We start from the raw sequence: 17,731 nt of genomic DNA, 5'->3' as shown, positions 1-17,731 counted from the left end.
AAAGGAAAGTTACTAACGAGGAAACGGAAATTTGTAATATTGCCACTGTGCTTCGAGATCCTTGTGTTAGTTCGCGTCAAAGCGCAAGGGAATCTGGCATGAGCCAGAGTAGTGTGGTTCGTGTTCTGCATCGCCATGAATATCATCCTTACCGTTTCAGTCTCCACCAAGAGTTAACTGGTACGGATTGTATGCGTCGCATTGAATTCTGCCGATAGGCTAAACTTCAGATCCAGAGGGATGACACATTTATTAATTCGATTTTTTTACTGACAAGGCTACATTCATAAACCATGGAAACATTAATTTGCGTAACATGCAATATTGATCAACAGAAAATCCATGTTGGCTGCGGGAAGTTACACACCAAAAACCGTGGTCGGTGAATGTATGGTGTGGGATTCGGGAGAACAGAATTATAGACCCCTATTTCATCGAAGGAAAACTTAATGGTAGGAAGTACACCACGTTCCTGCAAGAGACATTAGGTCTGTTATTGGAAGAAACACCTTTAGGAACAAGGAACAGAATGCGGTATCAGCACGATGGGTGTCCGGCACATTTTTCACTGATGGCTAGGAATGAGTTGCAGAGTCAGTTCCCAAATCGTTTGACTGGACGTGGAGGAGATGTGTCGTGGCCGGCTCGTTCGCCAGACTTGACGCCTCTCGATTTTTTCTTGTGAGACTTCGTAAAAGACATTGTTTATAAAGACACTTCAACTACACCTGAAGATAGGCGAGAGAGAATTGTCAAAGCATGTACTTCAATAAATGATAAGGAATACCACTCAATCCATGATAAGAAGATTGCAGCACTGCATAGATACCAATGGTCATCACTTCGAACACCTTCTGTAAATGGACGTTCTTGCCACCTTTGTGACCTTCGTTGACCTACAAAGACCTTACTGTTACACATCATTAGATTTGTCTCGACAATCGCTATCAGAAAATGGGTACCAACTATAGCATCCCATTTAAAAGACAAAGTTGACCTTCACATCTCTGAAGCGACCCACCTAGCAACAAAGAACCAACGTCATATTATGGCCCCCGTTGTCCCATGCAACATTTGTTCCACAAACTTTTCAACTCCTTTCATACTTTCGGAGTTATTGTAGGTGGCAGTAGTTAGTGACTCACTCTATATATATGTCGAGCAGATATGGGAACTTCTCAACAGATGAGTGATTTCCTTTACTGATAAACACCCACAGTAATTTACGCACAGGGTTTTCTGAAAATTGAGGAAGAGCTCGGTTATCTGCTGTGTATATGAAACGTCAATTGATATGTATTTTGATAAGTACAAAATGGAATCTCAGAAGGCGATAAACAACGTAGCCCTGCCTCTCCCGGAAATCTGCCCGTTGAGTATAAACACTGTTGAATGTCTTATGACATCCTTTCTACGCAGTGAACATTACGCTGATATACACTCCTGGAAATGGAAAAAAGAACACATTGACACCGGTGTATCAGACCCACCATACTTGCTCCGGACACTGCGAGAGGGCTGTACAAGCAATGATCACACGCACGGCACAGCGGACACACCAGGAACCGCGGTGTTGGCCGTCGAATGGCGCTAGCTGCGCAGCATTTGTGCACCGCCGCCGTCAGAGCCAGCCAGTTTGCCGTGGCATACGGAGCTCCATCGCAGTCTTTAACACTGGTAGCATGCCGCGACAGCGTGGACGTGAACCGTATGTGCAGTTGACAGACTTTGAGCGAGGGCGTATAGTGGGCATGCCGGAGGCCGGGTGGACGTACCGCCGAATTGCTCAACACGTGGGGCGTGAGGTCTCCACAGTACATCGCTATTGTCGCCAGTGGTCGGCGGAAGGTGCACGTGCCCGTCGACCTGGGACCGGACCGCAGCGACGCACGGATGCACGCCAAGACCGTAGGATCCTACGCAGTGCCGTAGGGGACCGCACCGCCACTTCCCAGCAAATTAGAGACACTGTTGCTCCTGGGGTATCGGCGAGGACCATTCGCAACCGTCTCCATGAAGCTGGGCTCCGGTCCCGCACACCGTTAGGCCGTCTTCCGCTCACGCCCCAACATCGTGCAGCCCGCCTCCAGTGGTGTCGCGACAGGCGTGAATGGAGGGACGAATGGAGACGTGTCGTCTTCAGCGATGAGAGTCGCTTCTGCCTAGGTGCCAATGATGGTCGTATGCATGTTTGGCGCCGTGCAGGTGAGCGCCACAATCAGGACTGCATACGACCGAGGCACACAGGGCCAACACCCGGCATCATGGTGTGGGGAGCGATCTCCTACACTGGCCGTACACCTCTGGTGATCGTCGAGGGGACACTGAATAGTGCACGGTACATCCAAACCGTCATCGAACCCATCGTTCTACCATTCCTAGACCGGCAAAGGAACTTGCTGTTCCAACAGGACAATGCACGTCCGCATGTATCCCGTGCCACCCAACGTGCTCTAGAAGGTGTAAGTCAACTACCCTGGCCAGCAAGATCTCCGGATCTGTCCCCATTGAGCATGTTTGGGACTGGATGAAGCGTCGTCTCACACGGTCTACACGTCCAGCACGAACGCTGGTCCAACTGAGGCGCCAGGTGGAAATGGCATGGCAAGCCGTTCCACAGGACTACATCCAGCATCTCTACGATCGTCTCCATGGGAGAATAGCAGCCTGAATTGCTGCGAAAGGTGGATATACACTGTACTAGTGCCGACATTGTGCATGCTCTGTTGCCTGTGTCTATGTGCCTGTGGTTCTGTCAGTGTGATCATGTGATGTATCTGACCCCAGGAATGTGTCAATAAAGTTTCCCCTTCCTGGGACAATGAATTCACGGTGTTCTTATTTGAATTTCCAGGAGTGTATTTGGTTCCGTCGAGCTGAGTCTATTTCTAAAAAGGTGCTAATATCAGATATAAGCCAAAAATATGTGAAGTACTGGTATATATACCACTCAAACATCGCATCCTGGTGGATATTTGCGATGGAGAAGGAATTTATGCTACAAGGGACATGATCTATTCTACCGTTTGTCAATACAGACACAAATAGTAATGCTACGGCCGTGCAATTAAGTGTTGTTCTTTAAGGCTTCATTTGAAAAGTAAAGCAATTAATCATATCTTCTGAATTACAGTAGACTGTCCAAATTCTTCTAGTGTATTGTACTCTTCTGCACTGAAATCTTCTTTTGGATAATAAGTACCGTGAATCTCCAGGGCACTCTGTGTCAGAGAGATTTCGCTAGTGCTTAATTTATTTTACAGTAAACCAAAACATCTACTGTGAGTTCTGCAGGATGAAGTTGTATAAGGAAGCATGTTTTGTGACGGAAACAACAATGAAAAACTCAGTTTAGTACACTGGGTCACATCTGTGTATCTAAGTTCAGTACAAACTGCTTCTGTGTAATACTGCCATGTAACAGAAGTCATTGTAATTAGCAGAGAGGAGACGACATGAATGTGATGTACTTGCCCGTAGTATTGGTGGCTGTGTCTTTGGTCTGCATGGCGTCGGTACGCACGCAGCGCTCCAACAGTTCCAGGAGCCTGCGTACGCAGCGCAGCACGCCCACGGCGAGCTCGTCCAGGTTAGCCTGTTCAGAAGGGCAAGCTTCACCTCATCACGTACATCTTTCACAAGCAGAAAAAACAAGCCTCTCATCATCATCTACGTATGTACTTCAGAAGCAGAAAAAAAAGTGGGTCACAAAACTACGAAAAACAGATCGCTAAAATTGCAAATCATAGAATACGTTTTGGAATTATGTCAAATACTCCTACTACATTGCGCTAACGGAAGACTCAGTGTATAGTAAGAACTTGCGATAAGGATACAGAATGTTCGAGGTAAAACAGTTGTGTATAGCTCCAAAAGTATAGACGTTTTTCCATAAATCATTCCAGAACCACTTTTTTGATGGGTAAACAACTTCTTCAGAGAAACTGTCCAAGGAAAAAAAAATGTGGGCTTCCACGAGCGTCAATGTCACCCCAAAACACTGACATGGTAAGATGTCAAAGCATAAGATGCGCCATTGGAGCCCTGAACCCCATACGAGATCATCACCGTCCTCTACATTCAGAACGGGCAACTGTTTGGTGTGCGCTACCAAGAGCTGCAGTAACTGGTCCACTTTTTTTTTCTTGTAAGAAAACGATCAGTTTCGGTGACTTCTGACAGTTATGGCCATATGAGTTTTTCTGTCAGCTCTCAACGAGATGGATGTGGGAGATGTACGGTTCCAGCAGGAAAGTGCAACAGCACACACAGCGCGTGTATCAATGACTGTTTCGTGTCAACACTTCCCAGTGTTGGACGCCTGATCTCCTTGAGGGGCGTTCTACACTGGCCAGCACGTCGCCCCGTGCGACTATTATCTAAAATCACATTTTTTACAACGATGGTCATAGGCTCGTTGTTCACTTGAAGAACAACCTTCGTCAAGCTGTCGCCAACGTACATATCGATACACTGGAAAGAGTTGGACGAACCTTTTGAGTTCGATTAACGCAGTGTACTGGGAACAATGGACCCCAATTGGCTGATATATTTAAAACTGTGTAAACTTGATTTAAAGGTTGTACATGACACTGTTCAAAGAATTAAAGCAACTCCGCAAACTTTTTAAAATTGAATTTCTAAATAGGCAATTTGCTCCGCCCCACCCTATACAGAACATACGTATTACAAAGTATTATTTTGTCCACACTATCGATCGCTGGGCCTCGGCTCTGTTACTGGAGAAACCAATACATAGTCTAGTTTATATTAATAGCCGCTAGATGTCAGATATTTTCTGTTTTGCTTGGTAACCGTGGAATGTTTCATATGGCTACTCCGCAGCAGAAATCATTTTGTGTTCTCGAGTTAGTGAAGTGCAACTCCGTGATTACAGCGCAAAGACGTTTAAGGTTGAGGTACCAAATTGATCCTCCGAGTGGGTGGAACATTCGAAAGTTTATAGATATATGATGTGTAGGAAAAGGAAAGAGTCCTAGCCGCCCTCGTGTTTCTGAAGAAAATGTTGCACGAATTTAAACTGCTTTCCAACGTAGCCCTTCAAAATCAACTCGTAGTGCCAGTCGCAAGTTACAACTGCCTACAACAAGAATTTGGCGAGTTTTGAGACGTGGGTTGGTTATGAAGCCGTACAGGTTTCAGCTGTTACAAGCTCTGCGTTCTGATGACAAACGCAAACGTGTGGCATTTTGTAACGAGGTTCTTGATGCTATTGACAATGATAACACTTTCGCACAACGCATTGTGTTCAGTGATGAAGAGACTTTCCACGTTAGTGTTCAGGTAAACAAACACAATGTTCTAATTTGGGCATATTGAACCCACATGCAGCCACTGCTCATGTACGAGGTTCGCCCAAAGTCAATGTGTTTTGTGCGATATCCCGATCATCTGTTTACGGCCCATTCTCCTCTGATAGAAAAACGGTTAACGGTCAGCAGTATCTCCCTATTAAACTTCCTGGCAGATTAAAACTGTGTGCCTGACCGAGACTCGAAATCGGGACCTTTGCCTTTCGCGGGCAAGTGCTCTACCATCTGAGCTACCGAAGCACGACTCACGCCCGGCACTCACAGCTTTACTTCTGCCAGTATCTCGTCTCCTACCTTCCAAACTTTACAGAAGCTCTCCTGCGAACCTTGCAGAACTAGCACTCCTGAAAGAAAGGATACTGCGGAGACATGGCTTAGCCACAGCTTGGGGGGATGTTTCTGGAAACATTCCCCAGGCCGTGACTAGGTCATGTCTCGGTGTAAAGTTTCATTTTCGAATGTCTTGAAGTTTGATAAATATATGCGTTTGAAATACGTATGTTCTTTTTGAAACACCCTGCATTTGACGCCACTTGAGCGTGAATGAAGACGAGATGAAATTATTAAAATGCTTCAAAACTTTAAAGAAATATGTTGAAATATGTTAGGCAAATCTACTGAAGTGACACGCTATGCCTGAGCTTAAAATTAGTAAAAGGAACATAAAAAATCATTTATACAGCACTAACTGAGTTAGATTAAAATGAACCTAAAAGTCCAACGAAAAGCCGTTACGTTTTGGTAGGTTTCTGGCTGTTTGCCAATATCACTTTGGGGTCAAAGTAGTATGCCGTGAGGATGTATCAGCAAATGAATTTAAGTCCACCTTTGTTGACAATGAAGCAATCTCCGTCGACAACATGTATATAAAACGCTTGATACAACTTGTAACACGTAAAATGTGTTTGAATGAACTAGAATTATAACGTATGTGATGGCAATCTTTCGCATTAGCTGTTATACAGAAATTATTGTTTTACCCGTCTTAGGCTTACTGCATTTAGAGAATGCTTTTCACCAGACACGTTTCGCTTTTACTTACAAAGCGTTTTCAGAAGTTATGATATATTTCTACATATTGCTATGCATATATTTATAAAGGAAGACAGTTTTTAATCTGTAGATGACGTAGCGTTGAAATATGTATACTAAATTTACAGAATGAAAGCTGAAGATGCTTTGTAAATAAAAAAACAAACTCTTATAGTTAGAAATACTCTTAAGCTATTACAAGCTTGAGACGTAAAACACTATAATAAGAGGAACTACAACATTTGCATTCTTAATGTTCGGAAATACACACAATTGTATGATCTGTTACTTCCAATGGTTTAAAACTACTGCACAATCAGACGCAGAGAATTCTTAACACTACTGTTATTTTAAAATCGTAACTAATAGATAGTTTCCCCCAAACAATTGTAGACCAGACTGCGGGGTCTGTAACATAAGCTTTCCTGTACTGTGTGTAAACCGCCACTGCCCTACCCAGAGCAAACGATTAAGGTGGTGCAATTGTTAAGGACACTGGGTCCGTAATAAAACTATTAGATGCTGACAGCTCCAACATTCTATCTTGAAAGAATAAGCAATTGCCCCACAGGCACGTGTGGTAAGCAGTTCTTCCCTTGGCATGAAGTCCTATACTGTGACAAATACGTTACTATAACAGGTACCTATATATCAGTTGTTCCCAAGGTGAGGTTAATTATTCCCTAAGGGGTAATATGTAATTACCTGAGGGGTAAAAATAAAGCGGCACAATTGTGTTTCCGTTACGAAATCAAATTGCTTTTAAAAGATCATCACTATTATCACTATTTCGTAGGACTGTAATACAGATTACATAAGTTACCAGTAATTATATTTTATTTCAAGTATTAAGCGCTAACGTGTGACACAGTTTGGTGGAGGTTACAGATTGTGAAATGAATGTGTGAACATCTTTTTCACATAGTTGTCCGACTGCACAGATACTTTGCACCATGCACCTATAGCAGTAAAACTGCGTCATATACGAGGGCATACTGAAAAAATAATGTTTTCGATTGTTTATGTGAAAACTCATGAAAACTTTTTAAAGAAGACAAACGTTATTAATATTCTTCATATTTAGTCTTCATGCTTACATATTTGCAACTCTTTGCCGCTATATGGCTCCAAATCGAACTGAGTAACAAGGCCGTATGTAACGTAACTATGGAGGTGCGTAAAAAACCGCATTCCTGCAATCGAGTTTCGAATTTGAAGAGTTTGCCAGACCACATGCGAGCACTTCGATATCTGCAACAGTACGACGCCTTGGCTTCACTGTCATCGATTATCCTCCGTATTGTCCTGATTTGGCCTCATCTCATTTCCATCTGTTTCCAAAACTTAAAGAACTCCTTCGAGCATTTCACTTGGTAGTGATGAAGCGGTGCAATCAGAAGTGAGGTGACTCTGTCAACACAGTAAAAAATTCTACAGTGAAGGTATCAACAAACTGGCCTCTCGTTGGGAGAAAAGTGTTCGGTGGAACGGTGATTTTGTTGAGGAATAAATGTGCAGACATGAAGAGAAGACACAGAATGTTAATAACGTTTGTTTTATTTAAAAAATTCAAGAGTTTTCCTATAAAAAATGAGGCGGCATAACTTTTCAGCATGTTCTCGTACATCAAATACGCTTAAATATCTCTTGAAAATGTTTTGTCTGATTCGTAGGTGGTTCCCGCAATAGATCATAAATCGCTTCATTACGCATTTTACAATTACTACTACATTATTGTAGGGCCTTCGCTGTGTTGTTATTGTTATGATCAGTGACAGAGGTCAGATACAAAGCATTAGCAGCAGAAAAGCTTCGAATTTCTGCCAGTTCAGAAGTATGGAGCCCAGCCATCAAGTGATTTACAAACACCAGACCTAATAATAGTGCACACACTTTAATTTAGTTTATTTGAAATGCCGGGGGGGGGGGGAGGGGGGAGGTTGTCAGTTTTCTTTTCTTAGGGTACCTTTTAGGTAGGTAGTGCCCGATTTGCGCTGAAAGCTGCTTTATTATTCTATAAAAAACAGTTATTAGAAATATACTACCAGTTCAGTCATTAAAGTGTGGTTTAATAACACATCTACAAAAACGGAGTATCGTTTATCTTCCGTTATTTTAAAAATGAGTCTTCAAAGAAAGTTCTTATTCATTACGAAGTTTAATTAGGCACTAATTTTGATGATGGTGGGAGTAATATCTCAGAAAATGTTGGGGACCATTGCTGTAAGCCCAGGGATGAACATTCGGGAGGATGCCACCTACTTGGAAGAAAATAATGAAGGCAAGAACAGCAAAATAAAATAAATAAAAACTTAAGTTTCTGTTAAAAACCACGGCGCGTATCATGATCCTGACGTTATGCATAACGTGAATCACGCAGATTTTCTCGTTTCTTGATGTAACATTAGCGTGAAATCAATATGAATCCGTTATAAAGTTGCTATAGACGTGGTCGTCAGTTTTCACTGTGTGTTTCATTGAGTCACTGATATTTAATGCTGCAGTGTGGAAACTCTAAGCTACAGATTAGAGCAACCACTAGATATGCCAATTCTAAAGGTTTAACTTTTTTTGTATATGATTTTATTTAAATCCTCTTGCAAAGTGCAGCTGCCTTCTGTACAGATCAAAAACAAGAAAGCAGGAGTATGAAACATGAGAGTAGAATGCCAACTAAGTTAGTGAAGTAACCGGCTATTAGTACACGTTATTTCAGCAAATGCCAATCCCGCGTTATCAGGTTGCTAACGTGCATACGTCGTACGTACTTCGTCACTTCCCCTTCGGTCTCATTCTCTCTTACCACGAATAATGAAGACACAGACCATGTGATGTTCGTACTACCATGGAAATTACAGGTGAGCAGCAGCTGATAATACACGTCATCTATTTATCGATTGTATAATTATAATTCGGTGTCGCACTATGTGGCCAAGGATAAATCACTGTGGCCTTATGATATTCTTAGTTCGATGGAAAGATACAGATAGAGGTTGCTGATAAAAGGAAATTGAGTGAGTATACAATGTATGTCAGCAATCCTGTTTGCGGGTCACCACAATGAGAAACTTCTGAACCCGAACAAAAGTTATGTACGCAGAAATAATCGGTTTTAAAGTACAACTTAATATGTCGTCAGCTGAAATAATATTGAGGGCAATCCTTAAAGCCTTATTCAAATATTTATCATCATAATCTTAGTTTTTCTCAAACGTAGACCTTGCCCATGAAAAATGTACTCTACTATCCCGTTACCACCATTACTTGTATAGTATTTCATTTTGCTAAACAGCAGAAATACCGATAAACTTATTCAGCTAAGGATTGCTGCATACATACATAGTCAGCTGAGCTTGACAGTATGACACAGTTACCTGGTATTCCTGCCAGTTACTATTAACCGCAAAGTAACTGCATCAGCAAGAACTTTACCAGCTGCGGAAGGATATGTTGGTGCATTTGGTAGTATGAATAAGTTATTTTTCGAAGTTATTTAAAACCGTTACAAGTAACTGTTACCGGAAAATAACTGCGATAACTAGTATTCGAAACTAGTCGTTCAGCCCATCCCTATTCAATTTGACCGTTCCTGTCTCCTTGGAAGGTCTTATAGTCGGTCTAAGCTTGTAACCGACTATCACGTTATAGCGTCCTGTTCGCACTATATCAGATACGGTATTCTGCTGGACTTTTGACTGAAGATCCCTTGTTTCAAAATGATGTGTAAAACAAATACTGAACATTTTAGGCTGAACAAAGTTAACAGAAACAAAACAGATAGCATGGTGTTTAAAAATCGGATTGATTATTAAGAGAAAAAACGTTCGGCTCAAAGAGTTTGTCGAGAGAGGAATTACCTGGACAATAATATGATACAACGTTTACAATGTCGTTCATTATCCAAGTACGTGTCGAATACAGGAAGTAAGTGCAGCCGTTTACTGGGGCGCATACCGTGGTTATTTTGAGTCACCGCCATTCGACTGTGTTTTATATAACAATTAGGATGTCGCAGAAATAGCCTGTGAACTCGCTTTAGTGACCGTATCTACAATGTATTCAACGATGACTACACCACGCACGACAGAAGTAACGATAGGCAGTTACAGTATGTAGTGCACTGAAGTGCCACTATGCAGCATTATGCGGTAGCATGGCAATTTGTTGTGTTCATTAATTGATATATGTTTCAGAGATATTTTTTTCGCATTAAAGTACTATACACAACGATGAAACAAGATGAAATTGGTTTCCTTATCGGGACTCGAATCCCAGCCTTTCACAGGCAGTGCGCTGTGCAGTCCGTAACTCATGGTACATGATAGTTTCATCCCTGCGTATACCGGTTTCACCCCTGCGCATACTCATCTCACGGCATTAAAACCCATGCCAGAGGACGAGGCTTATTCGGATATCTGGATAAGTAGGCTCGTTTTAAATGACGAGATAACAAAGCTGATCAGTTTACTGAAATCTGAAATCCTGCTACCAGAATCTTGGGTTCGCAATAACTTATTTCCGGAAGGCACAGAAATCGCGAATTTCAAATATTACAGTTTTACTTACTATGATAGATGTTCTATGACAAAATATTCTCCCCCCTGCCCCCTCTTCCCATCAACGGCACACAAAATCAAATACCAATTCTTGGTTATAGCGATGTGTAATGTAGCCAAATGACAATTTGTTGAGTTATCGAAACTAATGAATGTGAATGAGGAATAAAGGTTGTAGCAGCAGATTAACCTGTAAGTTAGAACGAGATCGATGTTCGTCGTTAGCAGCCTGGGTTCGTAGACGAGATACCGCATGACATTACACTGAAACTAATTTCTTGATCAGTTAATAAGTGAATACGGGCTGTGGACGAGTTATGAAAAATTTTTATTGTAATTTTTTCATGCAAGAGTTTGCTTGCACAGAAACGTAGGTGGAAGGGAATAGCATTTCGTGCCACACGTTAAGTTATTGAAAACTGCTTGGAAACACATTTTTCGAGTCAAGGCATTAAATTATAGGCTGACGCCATCGCTACCAAACAAGTGTCAATGATCTTGTCTTTAAGAATAACTGTTCGTACATACACGTTTCGAATTTATCGATAAATATCATTACATTGTTTGTTTCTTACATACCAGCTGACAAACCCCGCTTTGCGTGGGTATTCATTTTGCCACTTTCTGTTAGAAACGAAAACAAAGAAATGAACTGGCTCATAGGAACTATCCATGATATTACACTCCACCACAGCTCATTTTTTGTTTTCATTTCTAAAAGAAAATTGGCCAAATGAATACCCGCGCAAGACTGGGTTTGTCAGCTGGTATTTGAGAAACAATGTAATGAAATTTATCAATAAATTCGGAACATGTATGTACAAATAGTTATTCTTAAATTCAAGATCATTGACACCTGCTCGGTAGAGATACCGTCAGCCTATATAGGTCAACTGAAGCATGGGGTATAACTTTTATGTATGTCGCTTTTTTTCACCTTCGTGTAGATTAACTGAGATACAGGACGCCAGCGTTACGTACGTCGATACTAGGACTAAAAGAATCGATATGCATAACATTATGTTCGAAATATGAATGTATGTTATTTATGTATACTATCTGTTTTCTCTCTCCTAGTGCTAGCAAAGACCAAACACGCGACATAAATAACATTGGCATCCTGTACTTCAAATGAACTACAAACCCATACTTGAGTTGACCTATATAGGTCCACTAAAGTAAGGGATACAAATGTTATATATGTCGCTATTTTTCGCCTTCACTGGCTCTAGTATCCTATTCTTCAGTTGACCTATATAGGTCGACAGAAATATAGGATACAAATTTTAGGTGTGCCGTTTTTCGCCTTCGCTAACACTAGCATCTGTTCTTCAGCTGACATACTAAGATCAACTGAAGTACGCTATGAAAATTTTACTGGTCTAGGTTTTTTCGCTGTCGCTAGTATACTAAGATAATTTCGAGTCAATACTATTAGTACCGAAGGTGAAAAATTTTTTTATCCCGTACTTTAGTTGACCTATATAGATCAACTGAGATACAGGAGGCCAACGTTACGTACGTAGATTTTTTTCATCTTCGCTAGCATTAGTATCCTATTCTTGATCTATAAAGTTCAACTGAAGTATGGGATACAAATTTTTACGTTAAATTTTTATCCCGTACAGCAGTTAACCTATACAGATCAGCTGAAGTTCGGGATACAACTCACATGTACCAATTGAGGTATCCCATGATAATGTTATTTGGCCCTTTTTTCATTTCTTGCACTATTATCCTATTCTTCAGTTGAGCTATATAGGTCAACTGAGTTTGAACTATATATAGGTCAACTGACGAATAGTATACTGGTAAAGAACCGATATACATAACATTATGTTCAAAATATGAATATATGTTATATATGTATACCATCTGTTTTCTCTGTCCTGTATTCCTTTTGTTCTCAATATTCGACTTTGCTGTTGAATCTGTGCAATACATCATCTGTGGTAACTTCTTACATCATTAGCCAAAGCTTACAGGTTGTATCCCATTCTTCAGTAATAACCAGAAATACATATGTACATGCATTTTTATAATATGATTATCGAAGAACGGGATACAACCATTCGGCTTTGACCAATGATGTCAAAAGTTTCAAGAGATGTATTGCGCAGATTTAACAGCAAAGATGAAAGTTGAAAAACAAAGAAATGCAGGACAGAGAAACCAGATGATAGTCATATATCACGTACATCAATATTTCTAACATAATGTTAGGTCTATCGCTTATTTGAGTCCTTGTTTTGTACTGTTCAGCTTACGTACAGCTCATCGGAAGAATGGGACACTAGTTCTACAAAGAAAGAAAAGAAAGGGGACGGACGTCACGTTAACATGGACTGCCTCAGTTGACAGATATGAGTTGTATCACCAACTTCAGGTGATCCGTATTGGTTTACAGTAGTACGTGATACAAATTTAACATATGTCGACTTTTTCTCCTTAGCTAGCCCCAGTGTCCCATTCATTAGTTGACTTATGTTGGTCAACTGAAGTACAGGATACAAATTTTACAGTTGTTGCTTTTTTCGCCTCCGCTGCTACTGGCAACCTATTCTGGAGTTGATACTAGTAATAGCAAAAGTGAAATGACCGAAATCCGTAAAATTTGTAACCCATACTTCAGACGAACTGTATACCTCAACTACGTACATCCGCATCCTCTACCTCAGTAGAAATAAGCAAAGGCGAAAAAGCGACGTACATAAAATCTGTATTCTATACTTCAGTTGACTTACATACGTTGACTTATATACGTCAACTGAAGTACTAGATAGGAATTTTACGTAAGTCGAGTTTCTCGCCTTCGCTAGCATTGGCGTCCTACATAGGTATATTGGCATGAGGGATGCAGTTTCTTTTTACACCTTCGATAGTAATAGAACAGACTGAAAAATCATAGTAGTACTAGCGACGGCGAAAAAACCTACGCAAAGGCGAAAAAAAGCGATATACATAAAATCTGCATTCCATGCTACAGCTGACCTACATAAGTCAACTGAAGTACGGAATACAAATTTTGTCTATGTCTAGTTTTTCGCCATCGCTAGCACTGGTATTCTATGTAAGTCTATTGAAAAGCGGGATGAAACCTTTTTCGCCTTCGACAGTAATAATATCGACTGAAAAGTATCATAGCAGTACTAGTGACGGCGAAAAAGCCTAGAACAGTAAACTTTATACCCAGTATATAGGTCAACTTCAAAGAGAAGGCGAAAAATAGCGACATACATAACATTAGCGAAGATGAAAAAAAAAAACGACATAGATAACATTGTATCTCGTAATAGAGGAAAAATAGAAAACTACACAACAAAATGTACGATTCCTTTCTCTGTTCTTTTATCAATCTAACTGTAAAGAAATTCGTTACCCACCAGAATCAATCTGTCAAAAGTATAGTTTCGTTTTCTCTGAAACGGCATTTAGCTCAAGTGTAGCTTAGTTTATACAAAAATCCATGATTAGTGTCACTGAATATGCTTTTATCAGAGGTTTAGCAGTCACGAAACTGACAGGAAAGCTTCAATAGTTGAGTGGGGTGTAAATATTTGTATAGGTCAGTAGCGAAATGGAGTTAATTTGTTATAATAATCAATGCAGGAAGCTCGTATGTGTGTTGATCCTCATATACAAAACTTAATGTATGACGAACGATTGTTGTTAAGGCTGGCTCACTTCAAAAGTTCGCTTAGCAATAAGTGTTTATCGTACTGGGTTATTAAACTCTAATAAAAACACGTATTTGGTGTAAAAAATGATACGTGACAGATCAAAGCGCATTTCATTCATATCAGTTCAAAGGAAATTTTACATGTGTTTTTGAGAATACGCCTGAAAACGAAATGCTCCCTGTTCAAGTGGTAACAGTTTTCCAGTCCACTGGTATCGGTTGAAGAGGAATTCACTGAAGAACCATTACGTGTTCCGCTTATTAAAAGCGATAAGAAGAGATACACCCTCACTTTTTGCATTGCGCTTAATAAGTGACTTAGCCTTGTTCCAACTATGACATGATGTTGGTTTCACAGTTCATCTCAGCTTAGATAAGGGAGTGCATGATCTATTTGTATGTATTTCCTAAATGAGCAAAATTCCGTCCATATTTCTTACGACATTAAAACGAGATGGTGATTCTGCTTTGTGATTAGTTTAACCCTTTCTAGTTACGGAAAGAACCCGTCGTTGCCAACTTTCGTTCCAAATTTGACATACTTTCCTTTCTGTATCACTAAAACTATGACCTAAATTCAGTAACGTTTCATAATAGAGTAACATCCGAAGAATATTTTGACTCACGCTATGAAAAATACAAAGCAGGCTGAGGTGGCAACACGTAACTAAGGCTCTATTTCTACGACAAGCAAGATTCTCGCATGCGAATTGCTTCCGATGAAGGTATGTATTGCTGAAGTAGAAGAGTTTGAAGGGGTACGTATTTCATTATTTCTGCACAGAAGATGTGTTTTTAAGTTTAATGATTGACCATACGCCTTATGCGAACATTAGTAATGCTTTTGTAACAAATTATGTGTTGTAGAGAAAAGTAAATGAGTAATCCAGACTAGATACCGATATTTAAAATAGTCACATACCTCTTTCGGTTTGTCCATGGTTTTGGTCTTTTCTGAGTTCATCAAGTAATATGGACCAGATTGTGAGGAGGAAAGCGGCTGGAGATGATAAAAACGGAGTTGTTAGTTGTAATAATTCATGACAGGGATCCGTCCACCAACGATGGATCTAGTGAACAAACGAATACGTAAACGTCCTAACAAAGAAATGTAGTCTTTGCTTTGCATGTTCCTTGGAGAATCAAGTCAGAGAATAAAACAAGTTAAATTGATTAACTTTCTCGTACACTAATTAGTATTGTGCTCATTAGGAAATTCATTAGAAGGTCCTCATTTGTACAATACTGTTTACAGCCGTTACTAAATTCCTCTTGTACTTCCAGTTTTAGTTAGTAACCCCACGCCACCGGCAACTTTTACACACTTCATCTAAAGTCGCACGATACTAGATGATACAAGGACTAATAGAGATCACTGGTTTTCTTAGGCTTGAGTCGGTTTCCATCTTCTGCAAAACGAGTCGCATGTGCCTAGCTTGACAAGCTTCCAGCGTATCCCAATATTATAGGTTCTTTAGAATATTTTAGGCATCACAAACATTGTGGCAACAGAGAAAGAGTCACCTAAATCCATTAGATTATCACACGCAAAGGACACACTGATCGAAAGCTACAGTCGTATCCGAACCAATATGCGAATTCACGACCATTAGATTACCACCTTTCACGCAACAGGATTCCCTGTCATTCTACACATTTAATCATTCCTAATGCTCTACTGGCATTGAGAGTGTGTTGTATAATGTTTTAACAAACAAGCTTCCTTACATACTGGAGTAGCTAAGAGGTGGAATACGTCGTCAGGAAAACGTTACCTGACACTCCTGACAGAGCCAATATTTCAAACGAATATCCTAAGTCATTCGAATCGATTTATGCGTTAAAACTGATATATTTCCTGGGTTGTTACATTTTAAATATAGATCTAAACTGAAAGTGACGATGATGGAACGTTTTGCTGAAGACAAATTGTCAAAACACTCCTAAAATTTTGGTGCAGCAGTTATTGGTCGATGAAAATGAATGGCGATTGGACGGTACGACATTTTCTTCTGCACATCAGAGCAAACATCATGACGTCTCCTAATTTTGCTTGTGAGTGATAAACTAGAAAGAGCCCGCATATAAAGCAGCGCTTTGCCATGCCAAAAACGACTACTATGTTTTTAATTTTTAAGCTACATGGAAAAGGTTACACTTTAAGTGAGTTAAATGGTGCACATGGTTTAACGTTACTACTGCAGTGATCAAAAGCAGTGTTTCTGATAAGTTGAAGTACAATTTTACGCGAGTCTACATAATTCTAGTCAGCTGCATGTGAACATGGCTCAAAGCGACTGAAAAAAAAATTTAATCGAAAATTAGGCTGTTCGTCTACCATTTCTTACAAAAGAACATAACAGAGGGATTTAGATATTAGTGATCCGCAAAGACAATTACAATAACTTTTATATGTTGTTCAAGTTATATCAGCTGAAAAGGGAAAAAGAGGAGAACAGCAATCAGATCTGAGACGACCGTGTTTATGGTTACCGAGTTTGACATGACGAAGGAAACAAAATTGTAGAAATAAGAATAAGAGTTAGAAAGGAAATTCCTCGGACTGAAAAACTAGTTTACAGCTAAGGAAAATGTAAGTTAATGAAATGTTTTGTCGACGCTTTATGAGACTTGCAAATACGGCCATTACAAAGAAGTGATGTTTTCTAAACGTTGATCTGGAGGAAGATAAAAAGATTCAGAAGGAAAGATAAAATAAAGAAAAGATGAGATGATATCAGAAAGATTAATATAGAGAGAAAGAAAAAAGAAATAACTATCAAAGGAAAGAACTGAGAGGAAAGAATGAATATAAAGATTAAGGGACTACGAGCAAACAAGTGACAGAAAGAAAAGACGCCTGCTAATATGCGATGTAAATGTAAATTCAGCGTACACAAAAACGTAAGTGATGACGGGACGTAAGAAAGACTGCAGTGTGCTGAGTTGGCGATATGAGTTATCCTCCTTGCAGTGCTCCAAATAAATGCAAAAAAGGTGTACCTCATTCCTAACTGGCACACCTTGCCTGTGGTATACCTCTGGGATGGTAACTTCAAATTCAAATGGCTCTGAGCTCTATGGGACTCAACTGCTGTGGTCATAAGTCCCCTAGAACTTAGAACTACTTA

General features: G+C 40.1%; 1 protein-coding gene across 2 annotated transcripts in view; it reads right to left on the bottom strand.

Moving 5' to 3' along the window:
* Positions 1–15,702, bottom strand: part of LOC126341588 (uncharacterized) — a 151,778-nt gene extending 136,076 nt beyond the window's left edge. For both annotated transcript variants that reach the window (XR_007565154.1, XM_050001785.1), the window contains exons 1-2: positions 15,523–15,702; positions 3,475–3,595 (exon numbers count right to left, since the gene is read on the bottom strand). Coding sequence is in view for 1 of the 2 variants with exons in the window: in XM_050001785.1 (XP_049857742.1) it covers positions 3,475–3,595; positions 15,523–15,564 (163 nt within the window). In the remaining variant the exon portion in view is untranslated. The remainder of the gene's footprint in view (positions 1–3,474; positions 3,596–15,522) is intronic.
* Between the last annotated feature and the right edge of the window lie 2,029 nt (positions 15,703–17,731).

The sequence above is a fragment of the Schistocerca gregaria genome, chromosome 1, assembly GCF_023897955.1.
Source record: "Schistocerca gregaria isolate iqSchGreg1 chromosome 1, iqSchGreg1.2, whole genome shotgun sequence".
Classification (NCBI taxonomy): domain Eukaryota; kingdom Metazoa; phylum Arthropoda; class Insecta; order Orthoptera; family Acrididae; genus Schistocerca; species Schistocerca gregaria.
The sequence above is the reverse complement of the archived record's forward strand: the minus strand, read 5'-3'. Positions and strand labels throughout refer to the sequence as shown.